The following is a 21,292-nucleotide window of genomic DNA, read 5'->3' as shown; positions in this document are numbered from 1 at the left end:
CCCACAAAGATGAGGACTCAGTTGTGATGTTTAAAACAGTGCAGCAGACGCTTGAGGCTCAACGACGGGATATTCGAGAACTCCAAGCATGCGTGAATGAGCTGATGATGGAAGGCCAAGGCCCAGCACCCTAAAACCGTCCAGTGGCCTCCGTTGACCCATTTCCTTCTCTCCGGTGGACAGCCTCTCCTCCAGAGTTGGCTGCCTCCGAAGAGATAGAAGGAGAGCCTGTAGATTATTTGTCTGCATACTCTACAAATTATTCGGCATGATGCCAATCAACCCCAAGCGTAGTCATAGCTCCTTTAGACAGAGATGCAAGTGGGAGACCCACAGTATCTGCAGTGGTAGGTGGCCACCACACGGATTTTATTATAGATACTGAGGCAGCAATCAGTATTATCCATTTTAAGGATCCTAGATCCTCTTCTCTGTCATCAGGGCGTACAAAAACACTTGCAACTTTTGCAAGTAATCAGGTTGTTACCACGCTTTCTATACCCATTGAAGTACAGATAGGTCACCTAAGAGAGGTTCATACCTTTGCGTTGATGAAATTAGCAGACCCAAGGAATTGCCTGTTGGGAACTAATTTCCTATACAAACAGATGTGTTCTTAATTTGGGTAACCAATTGTTGTGCCTTACTGTAGAACAGGCAAAGAATAACTCACCAGTGATCATACCTGACTGTGGCATGGTATCTCCAGTGGTGGACTCTGAGCCTGAGGGTTATGATTTAAACAAAATAGCGGCTAATCATGCAGACCAACCTGAGTTACAGGAGTCAGATGCCTGTTGATGAGTTACAGTTACATGCAGATGCCTTTGCTAAACACAAACATAATTGTGAATATATGGCAGTCACTATTGTTGTAGAAGGAGAAGATATGTCAGCCCAAAGACAATATCCTTACCCAGAACAGGCAAACCCATACATAGAAAAGACTATCAAGTCTTTACTGACACAGGGACTACTATGTAGATGTACTTCCACTGCCAATTCCCCTATTTGGCCGATGAAGAAACCAAATGGTTCTTGGCGTCTCAAAATTAATTATAGACGCCTGAATCAAGTCACACCCACTTGTGCCCCTACAGTGGCCAAGATGCCAGATTTAGTCAAGTCTTTTGATCCAGAGGCTGTGTGGTTTACTTTCCTTGACATCAGTAACAGCTTTTGGACATTGCCATTGGCCCACATTTCACAGTACCCTTTTGCATTTCGTTTCCAGGGAGTCCAATATTCCTGGACACGTTTACCTCAGGGGTATAAAAGTTCTCCAGCTTTATTCCATGCGCAAATAAGGCAGGCACTGTCTCAATTTTCTAAACCAACTGTTCTGTTTCAATATGTAGATGACCTGTGTTTAGCAACACGGACTAAAAAGGAGCATCTAGAAAGGCTTGATGAGCTCCTACAGATCCTAAAGGAAGCAGGGTTAAAGTGCAATCTGACCAAGGCACAGCTAATGGCTAACTGTGTCTCTTTCTTGGGTCTCACCCTGACAAAATGAGGTAGAACCCCGGCACAACAGAAAGTAGATGCAATCCAAACATTGCCGTTACCACAGGACCCAACGGCTTTAAGATCCTTTTTGGGTTTAACTGGGTATTACAGGGATTTCATTCCCAATTTTGCTTCCATTGCAGGTCCCTTGTACCAACTATTAAAGAAAAGTGTTTGATGGAAATGGTCTGAGCAACACACGGAAGCAGTATCCCAGCTAAAACAAGCCATTTCAAGGCTCCGGTGTTGATCACTCCTAATCCTGAAATACCCTATCATCTGGAGGTAGCGGTGAGCTGTGGGAAAATCGGACCTGGGGCCTGTGCTTCATGTTTAAATGTCATCAATTGAACTTAAGTATAACAATTGTGAAAAGTACCTATTGGCAACCAGTTGGGCCATACAACACTTTTCTTTTCTAATTGGCCTCAGCCCGATCGTATTACACTTATCACACGCTTCCCTTCAGTTCTTACTGTCCAGTGGGGTAAAAGATGGGCAAGTCTCAAATGCTCACCTAGCCCACTGGGCATTACTGCTGCAAGGGAAAGATATTACAGTAAAACCTATTAGGACACCATTTTTGTTACCAGCTGCCCTACTATATGAAGGAGAGCCACACGTGTCCCGATCTTGATTGATTGGATGTAAGGGGGAGGAAAAACAAAAGCTTTTCCAACCATTGATACAGGAGACAGATTCCATTATTAGGTATCATTTCTTTGTTGACGGTTCTAGTTATTACCATCGAGGCAAACCTTGTACCGGATTTGGAATCTATGCAGTTCCTCCCGAGGAGAAAGGAGAGCATTGGGAGAAGGCATATTCATGTATTCCACGTTTGGCTCAATATGCTGAATTAGCAGCAGTGGCTTGTGTGTTGGAGTACTGTGTGCAGTTCTCCATCACCACCACATACCGAAGTATCTGTTTTCAGACTCCGCATGAGTATGCAATTCTCTCACAGAGTTTCTACCATGTTGGGAGATAAATGGGTTCACATCTTCAGATGGCACGCCTATTAAGTGTGCATCGCTGATGAAATACATCTGCTGGTTATCAGTAACAATCACTGTTCCAAGGTGGATGATTAAATGTAAAAAAAAAAAAAAAAAAAAAAGCTCACTGGAAATTAGACCCCTATGCTACAGAAAATGGGAAGGCTGATAAATTAGCCCGAGAAGGAGCCTGATCAGGGGAATTCTGGAAAGAAAAAGATCAGGAATGTTCTGTCCCAGATGCCCTAAAGCTACAACTAAATTTGTACAGGCTGACATACTGGATTTAAAACACACAGAAATTGGATAGGGACTTAGTGAGAGTAATCCTAGAGCTTTCCAAAACAAAAAAGAGAAGGGTTGCTAACAGTAGATCCTTTGTACAAAAGATATATATATGCAAGCAAGCAGGTTAATCGTTTAGGCTACAATATGAACTTTAATGAAACTGCAGTCTCAGGTGGAAAATGGTTCCACTGAAATTTTTCCAACCAGCTCTAGCGCTCAGCATTAGTCCAACTCTGCTCCCCTGAAGTCACTGGCAGAGTTGGCAATGCTGAACACTTTGAAACATCCCATTCTTTATTATCCAAGCTGGAACAAAACATGCAAAATATAAAGAAAGAGCATAAGAAGTGGCAAGCAAATTGGACTTGGAAAATCCTTTCACCTTTAAGAATGTAAGGTCCTGTTTCTGCAAGTGCATCTCAATGGGGAGGCTCTGTGTGGCTATGGAGGACTGCCTGCATGGAGTCAATTGTAGGATGTGGCCAAAGTTTTTATTAGTAAAAAGGGTAAAATAACTTATTTGTTTGCTACATGTGATTTTGAAGTTAACGGTGTCTTTTAATATTTCTGTTTTTAAGAAAAGATCTTTATTCTCAGTTGGGGAAACTGCAACATTTATATGGGCTTCCTTGTCCTGATGGGAAGACAGATTGAGCCCAAACTTTGGTGACCTAGTTTCCTAAATGATCCTTTTAAAATTCATAAATGTAAGCAGACTTTTTTTTTCTACCATTGAGTGCAATGCTACTTTTATTAAAAATTCAGTGTTAGCCCAGTGTATGTGTGTTCTCCCCATTCTATCCAGCGATTGTTCCTAAATTAATCCCTGCTGAGTCGTGCAGGGTTTTCCTGTGTTCTTGTTTTTGTCTCCTCTCTTTCTTGTACATTGAACTGATTTGCAGTATCTCATTTGCAAAGCACATTTTAAGGGGCAGAAGTGTGTTCTAGGGCTAGGTCTGCACTTGCAGTGGCATGTAGAATACATACATTGCACACCCAGCTAGCACAGGTATAAATAGCAGTGGAGACAATGAGGTACTGCTTAGGCAAGAAGACTAGAGACCCGGCTGAACCCTAGGGTATATACCCTCTGCGGCTCTCTATGTGCCCAAGCAGTGCTCCCTATTTATGTTGCAATGTAGTGTCCCACTGCCAGAGCCTTTCCTCACTGCAGGGAAAGGCTCCAGCAGGACCACGCTCTCTTTCATTGGGGTGTGTAGCTACATGTACCATATGTACCACCACCAGAATAGACAAGGCCTATGAGGGAGAATGTTACCATTGGATTTTCATGCTCACTTTCTTCTGTTCTATTTCTAGAATTTAATGGCATGATCCTCCTGTGTAAAGTCTGTGGGGATGTTGCTTCAGGATTTCACTACGGTGTGCATGCTTGTGAGGGTTGTAAGGTAAAGTATAATAGTCTCCTTTTTGTTGTGGATGCTGGCTAGTTTTCAGATCACTGGGTAGTTAACAATTGGAATCATGGGGTAAGCAGGTGATGATGTTGAAAAGTTAAATTTATATTAATCTATTAAAACATTAATCTGAGAAAGTTTAGAATATACACAGGTTGCTTTAAAAAGACAAGCTGCTTGGGAATACACCATTCCTTCCCATGGGAACAACTAAACTAGTTGCCTGCGTGTCCACTGATTGATCAAAGGTCTGTTCTCAGACACTGGAACACCATGAATGGTCCATTCTGTGAAGGAGCTTTTGGCAATAATGGCGTTATATGAAAGCTATTTTCTTGAACGTAGGAGGCTAGACATTGTGCAAGAGGTGGTCTTGTGGCTAAAATACGCGGCTGGGAGTCAGGAGAGCTGGATTCTATTTCTATCCCTGCCACAGGTATCCTGTGTGATCTTGGGTAAGTCACTTAACCTCTCAGCTCTGCTGGTTCCCTGTCAGTATAACGAGGATAATAAGATCGTAAGTTGGATCGTAAGTTTTGACTGCTGGGGAAACTTTTAGAATTTATTAGTTAGAAACAACCAGTTATATATAGTTGGAAACAACCAGTTTATTAATCCTACCTTGTTCTTCCTTACACGTTATGCTTCACTATGCTAGCAAAACTGTCTGAGAGAAAACCAGTCATGAGAAGTTGTAAGCTGCTACGAGTGGCACCTACTTCTTATGGCTCCGAAAGTATATATGAGGAAGTGAAGCTCACTTGCAAATGGCCGGATCTTCATAGAAGATTTGACATGTATGGTAATAGGCTGTGGTTTTTATCTGCAGGGTTTTTTCAGAAGAAGCATTCAGCAAAACATTCAGTATAAGAAGTGCTTGAAGAATAACAACTGCTCTATAATGAGAATGAATAGGAATAGATGCCAGCAGTGCCGCTTCAAAAAATGTTTGTCTGTTGGAATGTCAAGAGATGGTATGTTCCTAAATTGAATAACGACATTGTAAAAGTGAATTGTGCTGCATATGCCACCCATCTCAAAAGAGAATGTGTCAAAGATCGTAAGGAGGCAGAAACGGACAGCTGAATCCTGTTGTACTCTGACACTACTGTTGTCTCTTACATGTGGATTAGCTAGTCTTCTCACTGTGTGGCTATACTGAGCGCCATATATAAAGTAGCTAAGAAAGCCCTCCCTTCTCTGAGCATCTGGAGTTGGGATGAATACAATAGGATGCACTACAGCTGCTAGATGGACGGACTTGATGTAACAGTCTTAGTTTATTTTACTGAGTTAAACAATATTTTAAGCTCCTCTGTGGGTATTAAGCTAGGTTTTGATCTCAGTTACACTGGTGTAAATCCAAAATAACATTCTTGGTGGCAGTGGGGTTATTGTGGAGTTACACTGGTGTAACTGAGCTAAGAATCTGAACCACACTGTCCAGTGTATTGCATACATTTCCTAGGTTTTAATTTTTAAACAAAAGGAAATGTTGCCCAATCTAGCTCTCACTGAAGTCAATGGAAAGACTTTTAATAGGAGCTAGGTCAGGCCCGTAGCACACTATCTTTTTATTGTCACTTAACGTAAGGCTATTACAGAGAGTAGAGTTTCAGGAGTAAGTTTTCAGTGCAAGGAGAAAGCACAGAGCTGCAGTACTTTAATGGTAACTGAAACTGCACTGCTAAATCACCGTATGCCTCACTGAAAGTCTGCCTTTTGCCATGGTTTTTAGTGAGGTGCTGAAAATGTAGATTGTTTGTTTGGCTTCCAAAGCACAAAATTTGATTGAGCTGAAAACTCCCTCCCCCCCACCCCCCCCACATTTCACTTTTTATTTCCCTCAGATTCATACTGAACAGGAACAAATTTAACACTCATTGGGCAGGGGAAATTAACCTAGAACTTTATTTAAAAGAATTGTGCTGTCATTCTGAGTATCATTGACTACAACCCATATGGGGCTGTCTATACACAGGCTGGTACCCGATTGATTTAAGTAAACCAGTTTAATTAAATGCCAAACTCCTGGGCAAGCACACGTATGTCGGTTTAAAACTGGCTATGTCGGGTGAACTAGCCCTACAAATGTAAGCTAACGCGATATAAACCAGGTTTAAAGCAATTTCAGAGTGTCCACAGACAAAGTTGCACTGATTTAACTACATCAGTTTTAAAGCACACATTTGGGTGCAACTGTGTGTATAGACCAGGCCTGGTTTAGAATAACCAAGAAAAGGGACATACAGATACTTTTGTTATATTTTTTGCTGCCTTCATTTTACATATAAACAGTGGTGCATAACAAGATGATCTTGGACCCGATTCTAATGTGACACCCGCTTTACACTGGGTTAACTTTACTGACATCAGTGGAGTTACTGCTGATATACAGCCATGCCAATGAGATCAGGATTAGTGTCCGAGCGTAAAAAGGCAAGATTATCCGTTCTGTGTGTCGTGGTTTTCATGACTGAATTTGGTGTGCACATGGGTAACTAAACCCTTTTTTCCCCCTTCCTTAGCTGTTCGATTTGGCCGCATTCCTAAACGTGAAAAACAGAGGATGCTGATTGAAATGCAAAGTGCCATGAAGACCATGATGAACAGCCAGTTCAATGGTCACTTGCCAAATGAAACATTAACAGAACATCAGGAGCAAGCGCTGCCATCGTCTCAAGAAGAGCTTACATCCAAACCCCAACAAGAGCTGGAAGACATCAGAAGTCCATCTCCTCCTCCTCCCTCTGACATTGCGAAGGAAGAAGTGATTGGTTTGGTGACCAGAGCCCACAAGGACACATTCATGTACAACCAGGAGCAATCAGAAAACCCAGCTGAGGCCAGGCAGCCCCAGAGCGGGGAAAGAATTCCAAAGAACCCTGAGCAATATAGTTTGAATAGCGACTATTGTAGCAGTGGGCTTAGTGACACCCATTATACCGAAAGTGAGCAACTTCTTGCTGGACAATACAAAGGGAGACATGTAATGCATTATCCAAATGGGCGCACCGTTTGTTTCACAAATGGCCACTGTATGAACTTTACCAATGGTTATACTCAAAGAATGTGTGAAAAGATCCCAGAAGATGGGTTTTCGGCAAATGAGAACATACATATATACTCATGCAACACTGGAGGGAGAATACACCTGGTACAGTAATGTCTGTTGTTGCTGGTTCAGGGAGACTTTTTTGCCATGTTTTTTAATGATCTGTCAATACAGATGGGGCCAAATGTAGCTCCAGAATCAGTGAAGTTGCACACAGATGAATTTGGTCCATAGTGGAGACCCAGATAGCACCAAACAGAGTTTAGGGGCAAAGAACTACTAGATAGAGATCAACGGCTTACACTGTGTATGGGATTTGAAATCAAGCAGTTGATAAGGTTCTTCTAACAAGACTTTTAGCTGCCAGATAGTCTATTTGCAACTTTGGCCTCCTGGAAGTCAGTGAGGACTTCAGTGGGGTCAGGATTTCATCCTTAGAGACAATCTAGTTGATTTAAGTCTGTTTTTACCAGGGTCTTTTAGTACTTGCTCACCTTGTCAGGCAGGTCATTTTTTAATTTAATTTTATAGTTATTAGGGCTAGATTTATTGATTTATTTATTTGAGAGCAGGTGTTTTTATGGAAACTACTTAAAACATTTGGATTTGGAGGGTTCTAGGCTGTCCACAACAAACCTATCCTTCTACCCCTACAACAAGTTAAACTCTGAGCCAGTGAAAGGATTTACAAGTATGGGTCCTCCCTTTCTTTATCCCCATTCATCTAGGAGTGTCCAGTAGCAGCATCATACCAGAAAGCATTTCCTTATCGCAGCCTCTTTGATCACCCTAACTGATTTAAGTCAAGCAACAATGCTGCATATTTCCCTCCCTTTGCCCCATTTTTAAATCCCCCCCACCCCTCTTTACCTTGCAGTAGCTGCCTCTTTTCCTTAAAGTAGACTCTCTCTCCCTTTCTAGATGGAACAGACTGGGAGGGGGAACATAGGAAATACTTCAGTTCTTGTTCTGTGATGCTCCATAATTGCAAACCCTCAAGTGCAAATTGGCTACATTTTTCCACCTCCTAGTTTTTGACAATCCTTCAAGCTTTTCTCAGCTTCCTGAGAATCCCCTTATTTGTAAGCTACTTCTTTATTGTATGTGGCCAGTGCCTAGTCCAGTGGGGCTCAGACCTCCAGTTGTAGCTGTAGGCCCTACAGCGTTACTTATCATTCTCAGTCTTGTTAGTCTGCCTAGATTTCAGACAAGCCTGGCGTATCATGATTACTCTCCTAAACTCTGAGCAGAGCTTGCTTGACACTGGGGTTTGTCTTTGTCACAACTGTCCCTGAGATGACAACAGGATGACAGCCAGGGTCTGAACATGCTTTCCCACCAGCATTCTCTTCCCCGCCCATTCCAGCAGTAAAAGAGCAGTTTAGATTCTTTGATCCTCGTTTACAGTGGAGTAAGTGAGGGCAGATTCAGGGATAACTATAGAAGACAAAGAGAGTGAGATCAGAAATGGGGTGTTCAGTTTCGATTCCCTGCATGGTAGCAGCTTTCCCTAATTACATTGTTGGAGCAGTCAAAGTTAGGAAAATTTTAAACTGATATTTAATGGAGCTGCATGAAATATCCTTGTTACTTAACTAATGAATATTCCTATTTTATCTGTTGTATCATTAGCGTGATGATTTCCTCAACAAGTCTGCTTCTTTCAAAGACTGGTTAAAATGTGGAATATAATTTGAAGAGGGTTTTTTTTGTGTGTGTGTGTGTGGAAATTCTAGGTTTGTCCAATGAGCAAGACTCCCTTTGTGGACCCAAGTAAGTCTGGCCATGAAGTCTGGGAAGAATTTTCGATGAGCTTCACCCCTGCAGTGAAAGAAGTGGTGGAGTTCGCAAAACGCATTCCAGGGTTCCGGAATCTTTCCCAGCATGATCAGGTCAATCTTCTAAAGGCTGGGACATTTGAGGTGAGAATCACAGTAAATGCCTTGCCAACATCCTTCATGCTTTAGATGTTGGGCTGACTGTGCAGCAATCTTACGCCTTATTAATAGAGATGCATGTGTCTCAATCTAGAATCAAACTTCCCCCAGGATATGCGATTGCTCCGTTAGAGAGATGGAACCAGATCCTCAATGGGTATAATGGCATATAACCATTAAGGTCAATAAAGCTATAACAGGTAACACCAGCTGAGGATCTTGTTTGCATCTGGAGCCTGTTAACTTAATTTAAGCCCCAGCAGGGTTCATGGTTTTGTGTCAGCTCAGCAAAACTTTTCAACCAGAAACCCTTTTCCCAGACTTAGACAGCTGAGAACCCTACTCCACCTCCTCCCTCACCCCAGAACTCATCATTTATTTCTTTTAAATAGCTACCTGCAGGCAGCAACCTTGCTTCTATGGGTCTAATCTGAATTATTCGCCCCACAGAGGCTCAGTTCCCTGTTCTGCACCTGTTCCCTCTGCTGCCTGAAGTCTCTCCTGCAGAAAGACCTGATGGGGCTGGAGTGATTCCATCTGTGCAGGAGTCCCTCCAGTGGTAACTGGGGATACTGCAGTCACTGGAGCCTCCAGTATCCCCTGGTGTCAGTAGCTGGAACTTTACTCAGCAATACAGTACCCACACTGTAGATCAGAGGTGGGCAAACTACGGCCCGGGGGCCGCATCCAGTCCTCCAGACGTTTTATCTCGGCCCTCGAGCTCCTGCTGGGGAGCAGGGTCCAGGGCTTGCCCTGCCCCAGCCGGGGAGCAGGATCGGGGCTTGTCCCACTCCACGCGGCTCCCAGAAGCAGCAGCATGCCCTCCCCCAGCTCCTACGAATAGCGGCAGCCAGGGGGCTCCGCACACTGCCCGCTGCTCCAATTTTGCCTCCGCAGCTCCCATTGGCCAGGAATCGCGGCCAATGGGAGCTGCGGGGCAGTGTTTGTGGACTGGGCGGTGCCTGTGGACGGGGCGGTGACTGCAGACAGGGAAGCTCACAGAGCCAGAGAGGGGACATTCTGCTGCTTCTGGGAGCTGCTTGAGATAAGCACCACCCGGAGTCTGCACCCCTGACCCCCTCCCACCCCAACCTCCTGCCCCAGCCCTGATCCTCCTCCCACCCACTGAGCCCCTCAGTTCCAGCCTGGAGCATCCTCCTGCACTCCCAACCCGTCGTCCCCAGCCCCACCCCAGAGCCCACACCTCCAGCCAGAGCTCTCACCTCCCCCGCTGCATCCCAACCCCCTGCTGCAGTCTGGAGCCCCCTCCAGCATCCTGAATGCCTCATTTCTGGCCCCACCCTAGAGCCCACATCCCCAGCCAGAGCCCTCACCCCATCCCGCACCCCAGCCACCAATTTCGTGAGCGTTCATGGCCTGCCATACAATTTCCATACCTAGATGTGGCCCTCGGGCCAAAAAGTTTTCCCACCCCTGCTGTAGATACTACATAGTGTCTGCAGTGTGGCTGATAGTTGGGTCATTAATAGTGGGCCTTAGCACCACCAGCTCTTTATGACAAGACATGCTTACGTATGGTCATTATGTACCATACGTAAATTGGTATCAGCTGGTTAATAATGCAAGGACTCCTGATGTGGTGTTACAACTAATCAGTGTCCCTCACTTGATGACCTTTATTTAGGGGCCTGTCCTCCTGTGTGTGTGATGCACACTATTATTAGTGGAGTTAAAGCTTGCATGACTGGAGGAAACCTGACCCCACAGAATTCAAGGTCTCGTTCAGACAGGTCTGGTTTCTGTAACACGTATTTTTAAGCAGGGATATAGGACTGTGTGTTTACTTGCACTGAAGAAATTATTTTCTCCGGAAAGTTGTTGGGTCCCTTGCTTTCTTCACTGATAATGCATTAAATTATACAGCTCTAGAATGGTCAGTTGTTGGAGTGAGAGGTACCTGTTACACTGTGAAACTCAGATCCAGGTCCTGGCCTCCTCTATGCTACTTTCTCTTTGCTTCTGACTGCTCCCCCTTCCAGTGCCCTGCCTTATGTTTTCATTACCATATTTGTACTTAGCCTACACTATCACCTCTCCCCAGCACATCTTTGCCTGCAGTAACCATTAAAACTCTTGCTCGAATTACACAAAAAGACGGATTCCTGTCTGAAAAATTCTACACGTTTTAGGCTCTGCTCAGGTTCCACAGAGCGGAGACCTTCATCAAGCAGGGGGATAACTTAAAACAGAACCACCACATTAGCAAATTTAAACCTTCCCTCTGGCACTGGAGCTGTGGTTAATATAGATTGAAACACTGGGGAGCCAAATTTTCTAAGTACAGCCTCTCTTTGTACATGTACAGTCACTTGTGTGTAGTTTTGTGCGTGAGTACTTGTACATGAGTACAAATGAGATGCCTTCCAAGACACAGTCACGCACAAGCACAAATGGTTGAGGCCCTTTTGAAAACACCAGTTTGACATACTATCTAAAATTCCTATCTGGAGTCTAGATTTTATTTTACACTCTGGATTTTAGCTCGAGCTCCTCCTCTGGTGTCAACAAGCATAGCCTCAAGCGCTTCAGTTTACAGCAGCTGAGGAGTGGGCCATATGGTTTGAAGACCAGAATTAATATCCTGCTCACCTAGAAGAGTCATTATTTTAGGCCAGTGACTCCACGCTTCTGGAGCTCGATCCTGTGAAATTCTGAGCATTTTCAGTTTCCAGAGAAAATGGTGGCGGCAGGGGTGTTCAGCACCTTGCGGTGAAATTCCCCCCTGCAGAAGGCCAGCCCCAGACCTGTCCACTGTTTATGTCCTATTTAAACTGTAGTTTGCAGGCTTCATTGGTGCATAGGCTTCTGCATGGTGCTAAAATTCACCACAGCATATATTTCTCTGTTGAAAGTGAACCCATAATATTATAGTGCTCATGGGCCAGATCCATAAGGGTATTTAGGTGCCTTACTGCCTCTATAGGCACCTGAGTCCACCATTTAGGTGCCAGTTACAACTTGTCAAAGTCAGTGCTCAGCTGTTGCCTAATCACATAGAGTTTCCACCTGCAGGCACGCACAGAGCCACCTAGGTCCTGATGCTGTCCCACAGCTAAGAAGCTGCACCAAACCCTTGCTTAAACAGAAGCCTCTAGACTGCTCCTCCTTCCCCATGTCCCCAGCGAGGCCCACTCCTAGACGCATTCTCAGAGCATGCTTAAGATCCGTTGCTTGTCATAAGAGACAACCGGGATGGGATTAAGTTGTGTGAGTAGGGCACACCCCTGGGATGTGGGAGACCCAGGTTCAGATCCCTGCTCCAATGAATAGCTGATAAATGAAATAACTTCAAGGGGAGAGATTGACCAAGCCCCCAGAAAAGCCAGGAGCCTGGTGGTTAGGGCAAGCACCTGGGATGTGGGTCATGTTGGTTCATGCCCCTGCTCCAAATCAGACAAAGCAGAGGCTTGAAATCAGGCCTCCCGTAGCACAGATAAGAGCTCTAACAACTGGGCGATCAGCTGTGTGCGTGTGTGTCTCGTTTTCTATGAGAAAGGTCTTGGGTTTGGGCTGCTGGGGTATGGGCTGACCTGGCTTAGGTGCTTAACTCCAGGAGAGGGTCCAGTTGAGAATCATGAGCCGAAGGACATGCCTAGTTCTAGCCTGTCAGTCAGTTGCCTAAGGCCCAGATCAGTAGGAGTTAGGCACTCAAATGCCTTTGTGGATCTGGTCCTAATCTCCCTCCCATTCAGCATTTCACACCAGGTGGTTCCCCCCACAACTTACTGGCCTTCAAGGATCCCTTTCCTAAGCACCTAACCTTGCATTATACAGGTGCCCCGGTGCTACCAACAGTCCCTGCCCAAAGAACTTACACTCTGACGGTCAGACAAGAGACGACGGGTAGATACAGACAGATGGGGGAGTGCAAGTAAACAGTAAGACAGTACTGGTCAGGGTGACAGGCAGTCTCTGCACACCAGCAGCCTATTTTGATTTTCAGAGGGGAAAAAAATCAAGGCCATAACAGAAAGCAAGAAGTTAGACATTTTAAAATGAAGTTTGTTTTAGTTTATCCAAGTCAGAAAGTAGCAGTTCTGCACATTGTATTTAAACAATGGAACATGTCGGGGGTTGTTAAACATTGAGCAAATGGAACCTTACTAGCCATTCCACATGGAAAAAATTCACAGTGCAGCTGAGAACAAGGAGGCGAAGTTTGACAGTTGTAAATGCTCAGAAAGAGGTACCTATATCAAAAAATATATCCCCAATTGGTAGCTACAGACAAGGTGTAATTTCAAGCTCTGTTGTGTTAGCCTTTCCAAGGACACACATTCTGTTCTTTTCCACCGGGGCTCACTAACATTGCCTGTAAAAACCCAGCAGTGGCATGGTACTTCTACAGACAACACACCATGGGCTAGATCCTCAGCTGTTATAAGTCACCATAGCACCATTGAAATCAATGGAGCTATTCCAGTTTACTCGAGAAGAGGATCCATCCGATGAAGTGAGCTGTAGCTCACAAAAGCTTATGCTCAAATAAATTTCTTAGTCTCTGAGGTGCCACAAGTCCTCCTTTTCTTTTAGCTTGATACTGTTACTTGCTACCCACACACACAGGGCGAAGAAAACGTTTCTTCTAATATCATGAATTTTTTGTTTGCTCCGTAACTATAAACAAGTCCTCATACTGATGCATTTGTGAACAGTGTTTTCTTTATGGCTCAGGATGTCTGAGGCTTAAGTTTTAGTTCTGCTATCCCTTCTCCCCCTCTACCCCCAAACAGCAGCTAATTTTCCTTATTCTCCCAGATTTCAGGGACGTAGCTTGCATCATTCTTTAGAGCTAAGTGGGGTATTGTCTATTTCTAATCAAGATAAGTGATAGGAATGAACTATTACATAGTTGTAAAATTAGTTTATTTTCTCATAGATCTATACAAATCTGCCTATATTTTCTTTTCTCTCTTTTGCCAGGTTTTAATGGTACGGTTTGCATCTTTATTTGATGCAAAGGAACGTACTGTCACCTTCCTTAGTGGAAAGAAGTACAGTGTGGATGATCTGCATTCAATGGGAGCTGGCGATCTACTCAACTCCATGTTTGAATTTAGCGAGAAACTAAGTGGCCTGCAACTTAATGATGAGGAAATGAGTTTGTTTACAGCAGTTGTCCTGGTCTCTGCTGGTAAGGAAAGAAAGTTAATCTATACCTTTGCCAAACTTTGAATACAGTTGTCATTAGAGTGAAGGCCTCTGTAAAATATATATATATAAAGCCTAATTAAGTTGGCTTGAAGGATTTAATGGGCCTCTTCTAAATTCCTGGCGGCCTGTAGTTTAAACTTCTGTAGCTCTGGACAGGGGGAAATTGCATATGTGAAAAACAGTTCTGATTTGCAGATATTTAGGACTTTTCTGCTATTACTATGGAACCCAAATGTCTGTTTAAAAGAAAAGAAAAATATCTGGCTTTCTCTACTGCTGTCTCACTGCTGTAGTAAAATATCCTTTCCAAAAAGTGTCAGCAGCCAGACAAGTAATAGGTCGAGAGTGGGAACTATGGGCCCGATTTTCCCCTCGCTTATGCCAATTTTACACAGGTGTAACTTGACTTCTGGGAAGTTAATCCTGACTTACACCAGTGTGGGTAATTGGAGAACCAGGTCCTTTTTACCTCAGAGATATCTTCAAAGCCTGGTACATAGCTTAGTAGTTTCAATTTTTTTGGTAAAGTCTCTATCCTGCAATTGGATCGGAACCTCTATTAGCAATAGGGTTGTCTGCATCATGAACCATACCTTATGCAGTTGAAGAGCCCATCAAGTCTTTAAAATGATGACCAACCTTAACTATTGAAATCAGGGGGAATTCATGACACTCAATTCTTTGCTGGAACTGACCCAGTTTTCCTAAAATTGTCACTTTTAGTCTATCTGGAACTTGATAAAATACTTTAAAGACCATCAAATTGTGTTTTTCTGCTGCCATAAAATGCTAAAATATTGGAGTTGAGATTTGGGCCCCAAGTTGCATTCCTGCCACATCCCAAACTCCCAATGTGGTTCCTAGTATCACTGGGAGTTTCCAGGGTGTAAGGAATGCAGGACTGGCCCTTAAACAGTTCCCAGGTTATTGATTTTTGAGTACACCATCGGACCTAGCAATTCATTTTCTAAGGGTCACATGGGCGAGCAGTTATTCACTTGAATAGTCCCACTGATGAGTAATCCCATTCTCTCCAATGTTGCTGCTGTGATACATTAAGTGTTTAAAAAACCGAAACAGCACCAGCAGGTGGAGGCTGCTGGCCAGCTTCTACAGTTGTTTGGGAATGCAGCTTCTTCTCTCCTTGTCCCCCATTTTGCTAGCCAATACGTAAGAAAAGCTGGAGCAGTGGCCATGTCTCCGTTCCCATCCGCCTTTGGGATTCCACGTGCCCCAGGAGCGTAGGGAAGGAATCAGTCCCTGTGCTCCCAAGTGTACAAGGGCTGCATTTCTGCCTGAGCCATGTGAGTGTGGGGAAAAGGCTCCTTAGACGCTCTCACAAACTGTGCACCCACGTTCTGTGCTTGAGACAGGCAGAATCTGAGTGGAATATTTTTTCTTGAAAAAGGGAAGGATGTTGAGAGCTTTAGATAGTAAACATGTTTTAGTGCAGCAGTCTCCCGGGATGTGTTCTGTTCTCAGTGCTGGCTAACTAACTATAACTTGAGATAGGGCCCAGTCCTGTAAAGTGTTGAACTGGCTCTGCTTCCATTCATCAGTGGCTGCTGAGCCAAACACTTGGCTCAAATAGCTTCCCCAAGATGATGGTCAAAAACAGGACTTTAGAGCTAGGCTCTTAAATTCTTTCTTAGCACTGCGGAAAATCAGGTCTGAGCACTTGCGGTTCCTGTTGAAGTCAGTGGAAGGTGCTGGCTGTGCAGCACCTCCAAACTGTTAGGCTACTTTCATTATGCAGCTAAGGCCCTGATTCAGCAAAGCACTTTAGCCCATACTTTCCTTCAAGCATGTGCTTAAATCCATCTCTCTTCAGTAAAGTACATATGTGCTTTGCTTTGCTGAATAGAGATGGGACTGCCTGCCTGTGTCTGAGCTTTGCTGAATCTGGGCCTAAATAAGGATGTGGGAGACTCGCTTTAGCCACCCAGGTTTGAAAGTCTTGGCTCACATTTTTTCCTATATTGGTTGATGTGGACAACTGACTCGTAACTGCTTTTTATCTGCAAGCTATGTTTGCCTGCCTTTTCTCCCACTCGTTTTTTTTTTTCCCCTCCCTTTCCCTTTAGATCGATCTGGAATAGAAAATGTTAACTCTGTGGAGGCGCTGCAGGAGACACTAATTCGTGCTCTAAGGACCTTAATTATGAAAAACCATCCAAACGAAGCCTCTATTTTTACAAAACTTCTTTTGAAATTACCTGACTTGCGTTCCTTAAACAACATGCACTCTGAGGAACTCTTGGCCTTTAAAGTTCACCCATAGGCCTTTAGCTCTTATTTATACATGAACTTGCCTCATGTTAAGCTGTATATTTTGTGCTAAAATACTTATTTATATGTTTGTACCACTTGTTGGAGAAGAAAATCTCATTGACTCTTAGTGATTGGTTGATACGCCGTAACCTTGCAATAACATTTCAGAGTGAGTACGTCCAGTGGTTAGCAACGTGACATTCAGAGTTCATCAAAATATCCAGAATCATCAGTATGTTGACTGTAAAGTTTTTCACTCAACAGAAAGACCTGTCAGCTTCCTCTGGTGAAAATCAAAAGCATAGTAGCTGTGTGGGAAATGAGAGAAATGACAGTTGGGCTTTCCCATATCGAACGCATGTAGTCTTGCTTGTCTGGAAAGCTCTTACTAATTAACTAATGACCTATATAAAGTACAGAATTGTGTGTGTGTGTGTGTGTATATATATATATATATATATATTTGTGTATGTATATAAATTGTTCTACATAAAAATATAGACATAATTTCTTCACAATATTTTAAACTGTGAAGGAGTTAAACTTGCAAAAGCAGGTTCTCTATGGAAAGAACCAAAATAGATGCACTTTGTGTATTGCTGAACTAATTATCTGACCATTTATAATTTTTAGAAAACAGCAAATTTGCATTGATATGCTATATTTGTTAATAAAAGAAATACTGTGACACCAAAATTGCAGTCAGGTCCAACTTTATAACGAGAACTATTAACTGAAAGAGAATTGTTCAGGGTACTAGTTAGATTGATTATTTGTTGCAGCTAAGGTTCTTACCTTGTGCTGATAGTGGTTAAAAAGCTGTTGGACACTAGCATAGCTGATGAGCAACAGAATCCATCAATTCCTCCTAAAGAATCAAGGAAAATTTTCAGGAAAAGTGTATCCATCTAATATCCAGATTGCAGGTTTGTTTGTTTTTTCTTTTTGTTTTTTTTTTTTGTTTTTTTTGCATGTATATTTCTGTGTCCATTTCTTTCTTACACTACACCAATTTGCTAGTTGACTGCTCAATAAGATTTGAATACAGAGCTGAGAGACACCTTGGTCTTTTCCTGTTGTTTTACCGCCAGCCTTAATATGTATATAAATATTGGAGCTGTATGCTTTTTAAAGAACATTTTTTGTGTACGGAAAACAAGTGCACTCGATTGTTGGATATCATGACTCGCTTAACAAAACAGAGTTTTGGGGGTTTGGGGCTCTGTTTATTCCAGACAGAAAAATTCCCAGACTTGAGGGTCTGTTTTGTATTCTGCTGCTTTCTACCCTAAAAGGGAGGAGGGGGAATGTTCCTCATGGAGTTGAATTTCTTCTGTTATAGCAGGAAGTGACACCACAGACTCGTGATTTAAAAAGCCAAAGCAGTAGTATTATAAATAGTCATGTTACTGTCATATACTGTGGGAGCAGAAAATGCTCTTTTTACCTTCATGTTTAGTTGACTGATGTTAAAGTTTGACCCTCTAAGGTCTTAAAATTGTGTAACACTAACTGTTGTCAACTGATAGAGGGTTGTTGCTAAAGGGTTAATGTGATGTGTAAGGGCACAGTCCCTCAAACTTTCTGATGGCAGAACTCCCATTAACCTTGTAGGTTCAAAACGCTATGGACTTCTGCAAAGCCAGTTGAAGTCAGTATGAATCTTCCCAATGACTTCAGTAGGATTTGGATCAGGCCCTGGAGATCCGATCCTGCACCATGCAAGTCAATGGCAGTTTTGCCGCTAACGGTAGTGGTGGGGGTGAGAGGAGGTTTGGGCTGCGCTGTAGGATGAACATGGGGCCATCAGTTTTTAAGCAGAAATCTCAGTTGAAAGGGATGAGTTCTGCCCAAAAGTGAATGGCAAGGGAGTCAAACTGAAGGGGATCTGGAAAGAGTGCAGCTATATCCTTGCTTTGCCAAAAAGCAGAGGGGCACGGGCTTTCCCAATAGCTCCCCCTCCTCCTCAGCTGGTGGGGTGAGAGCTCTCCTCCTGCTTCAAACTACTTCAACCACTGGAAAACAGCCCCCCTTTTTAAAATGTTTTCAGCAGATTACATTTCTAGGGCATTTCCCCCTCATTTCTGTAAACACTGCATTCAACCAATGTTATTTTAAAGCTTCACTGATGTGTATTCTAAAATGCACATTTATGAAAGGGCACAATTGCATCATTTGTTTCTACAAGGAGTGAAGGTGGCTCTTTTATATACCCTGTTTCAAAAGTGACGGTCAAACTGACCCCTGATTTTTGGCTTCTTATAGAGGCCTCATCACCATCTCTCTCTCTCTCTCTCTCTTTCTTTTAAAACTTTTATTATTAAGCCTTTAGGAATGTATAACCAGGACTGTGTAAGGATTGCTTATTAAAATTTTAGTTAGATTCAATATATATGCAATAGATAAATATTCTGATGTGTGCAATTTCATTTGAATGAAATCTTCCTACATGTAATGCAAATCGAACTTACATCAGCTGAAAAACCCCCAGATTCATGCCAAAAGGTTTAATGAAAAAGAAAAAGCTATTCAAAATGGCTCATATTTCATGAACTCCATAACTGAACTTCAGAAAGAAGTTACTTTAGCCATGTATTGTGAGCTCACTCTTTTACTGTGTCACTGGTTATACACTTGTTAAATGCTGAGATAATAGTCTTCATGCAAGACATTTGTGAGTACTGTAGATGGGACTTTGCGGAATGATTAATATAACGTACTGTATGAATTTATTGAAATGTTACTGATTGTACAGGTTTGAAAAGATTAAATATGGGCATTATGTTAGCAAACAAAGCTGTTTCCATGCTGGTGTGTATCTCTATACATATAAAGTCTACATGGGGGAGGGACAGTACATATGCCGAGGCACAAGGAATCAGAATGCCAGTTGGTGTAAGGTCAGTAGAGCTGCGCTGATTTGCAGTGGTATAAGATACTGCTTTTTCCTCCAAGGTGGATGAATGCTTGGTTAGTTGAAGATGATTTATGATTACCAGCAGGGTAGGAGTAGATTTCTATCCTTTTAATACTAATTTAAAACCTCTTCACTGCATTGTAACTGAGTAGGGTACATGGTTTGTTTTCCATAAAGCTAGTCTCAGGGAGACCAGTGCGCCCAAAAGCAACCAATGAGCTTTGATTTTTCCAATTTAAAATTTGCGGATTGTCAGTGAAGGGTTTGTCGTTTCAAGCTGTCGGTTCTGGAGAGCTGGGAACACAATTTAAAGGGGCACTGTCAAACTTCCCTGAAAATTGTGTAGCTGCTGCTGCTAAACAAAATCACCCACACCAGAGACCCCATTGTTGAAAGAAAATAGAGAAACCTCTTGCCATTTTGCTTTGTGTATTGGCACTGCTTTAGTCCTGCCATGAGCACCTCATGGTCTGAAACCCGTGCCCACGCAGAACCTTTATGACTCCAGCAGGGAGCTCATTGCAGAATCCCAGCTTTAGGCAGAGCACTTAAGCATTGGCCTTGGGAAGTTTCCCACTTTGTGGGAATCTCTCACACAGCATCCTAGGGAGGCGGGGTGGGAAGTGACACAAAGTCCTCCAAAATAGGCAGAGAGCCAGGTGAGAAACAACTTTTAATTCATTTGGAGAAACTAACTAGATTTCAAGTTGACAGTGCCCCTTCAAATGAGGATCTTGCCTTGACTTGGTCCCAAATTCTGATTTCCTGTTGTTCATGCACGAACAGAAATAAATGGTACCTTTTACAAGGAAAACACATCTAATATTGTAGTCAGTATCTGGGTACAATTTATTATTAAAGTATAAATGGACATGGGCATAGACTGCATCTCATCCTGTTTCTGAATCATCATCTGAAAACTGTATGGGAGGTACGGAGAATAAAGATCATTTCTAACCAACTGTTTTGTGGTTTAATTGTTAAACACTTTCTAAAAGTAAGTGGAAGTAATCATTACATCCTTCCCCTGAAGAGCTTTCCAAGCCCTTAATCTTTGAATTCCTGTTTAGGTTGAAGTGAACACAAATGGTGACTCTCCTGAGAGTCTCCTGTCTTAATAAATTATTCTCAAGTAACATCACTAGGGTCCACTTGTATGCTGGTAAACAGGAGGAGAGGCAAATGAAATGTGTTAAAAGCCTCTCTGATTCATAGAAGTTGCAGCTAACATGTACAGAAGTCCTGCATCAGGGTGGGTCACACTGTAGTTAAGTTTCAGAGGAACAGCCATGTTAGTCTGTATTTGCAAAAAGAAAAGGAGTACTTGTGGCACCTTAGAGACTAACCAATTTATTTGAGCATGAGCTTTCGTGAGCTACAGCTCACTTCATCAGATGTAGCTCACGAAAGCTCATGCTCAAATAAATTGGTTAGTCTCTAAGGTGCCACAAGTACTCCTTTTCTTACTGTAGTTAAGGTTGAGATAGGTACTCCTTTCTGAGCCCCTGTTTTCAAACACTCGAGTTATTCCCCAGTTTACCTTTTGTGTTGTAATAGGTCATGCTTATGCTCAGCTCAAAGCCAATTTGTGTGTATTTATATATGGGAAAATCATAAAGGCATTTTTTAGTTATTTTTAACATAGGAAAAAAGTATGTTACATTTTAAATTGGGGAGGGAAGGGGTAAAAGGCGCCCTCTCAGGCCTCAAACCTGGCTTTGTTT

At 42.9% G+C, this 21,292-nt stretch overlaps 1 protein-coding gene across 1 annotated transcript in view; it reads left to right on the top strand.

Annotated features, from left to right (window-relative positions):
- The window catches only part of NR1D2 (nuclear receptor subfamily 1 group D member 2), a 32,216-nt gene extending 11,687 nt beyond the window's left edge, over window positions 1-20,529 (top strand). The window contains exons 3-8 of the mRNA XM_048838568.2: window positions 4,116-4,204; window positions 5,043-5,187; window positions 6,742-7,370; window positions 9,005-9,190; window positions 14,150-14,360; window positions 16,465-20,529. Of these exons, the coding sequence (XP_048694525.2) occupies window positions 4,116-4,204; window positions 5,043-5,187; window positions 6,742-7,370; window positions 9,005-9,190; window positions 14,150-14,360; window positions 16,465-16,661 (1,457 nt within the window). The 3' untranslated portion in view covers window positions 16,662-20,529. The remainder of the gene's footprint in view (window positions 1-4,115; window positions 4,205-5,042; window positions 5,188-6,741; window positions 7,371-9,004; window positions 9,191-14,149; window positions 14,361-16,464) is intronic.
- Window positions 20,530-21,292: the final 763 nt, after the last annotated feature.

This window comes from Caretta caretta, chromosome 2 (genome assembly GCF_965140235.1).
Source record: "Caretta caretta isolate rCarCar2 chromosome 2, rCarCar1.hap1, whole genome shotgun sequence".
Classification (NCBI taxonomy): domain Eukaryota; kingdom Metazoa; phylum Chordata; order Testudines; family Cheloniidae; genus Caretta; species Caretta caretta.
The sequence above is the reverse complement of the archived record's forward strand: the minus strand, read 5'-3'. Positions and strand labels throughout refer to the sequence as shown.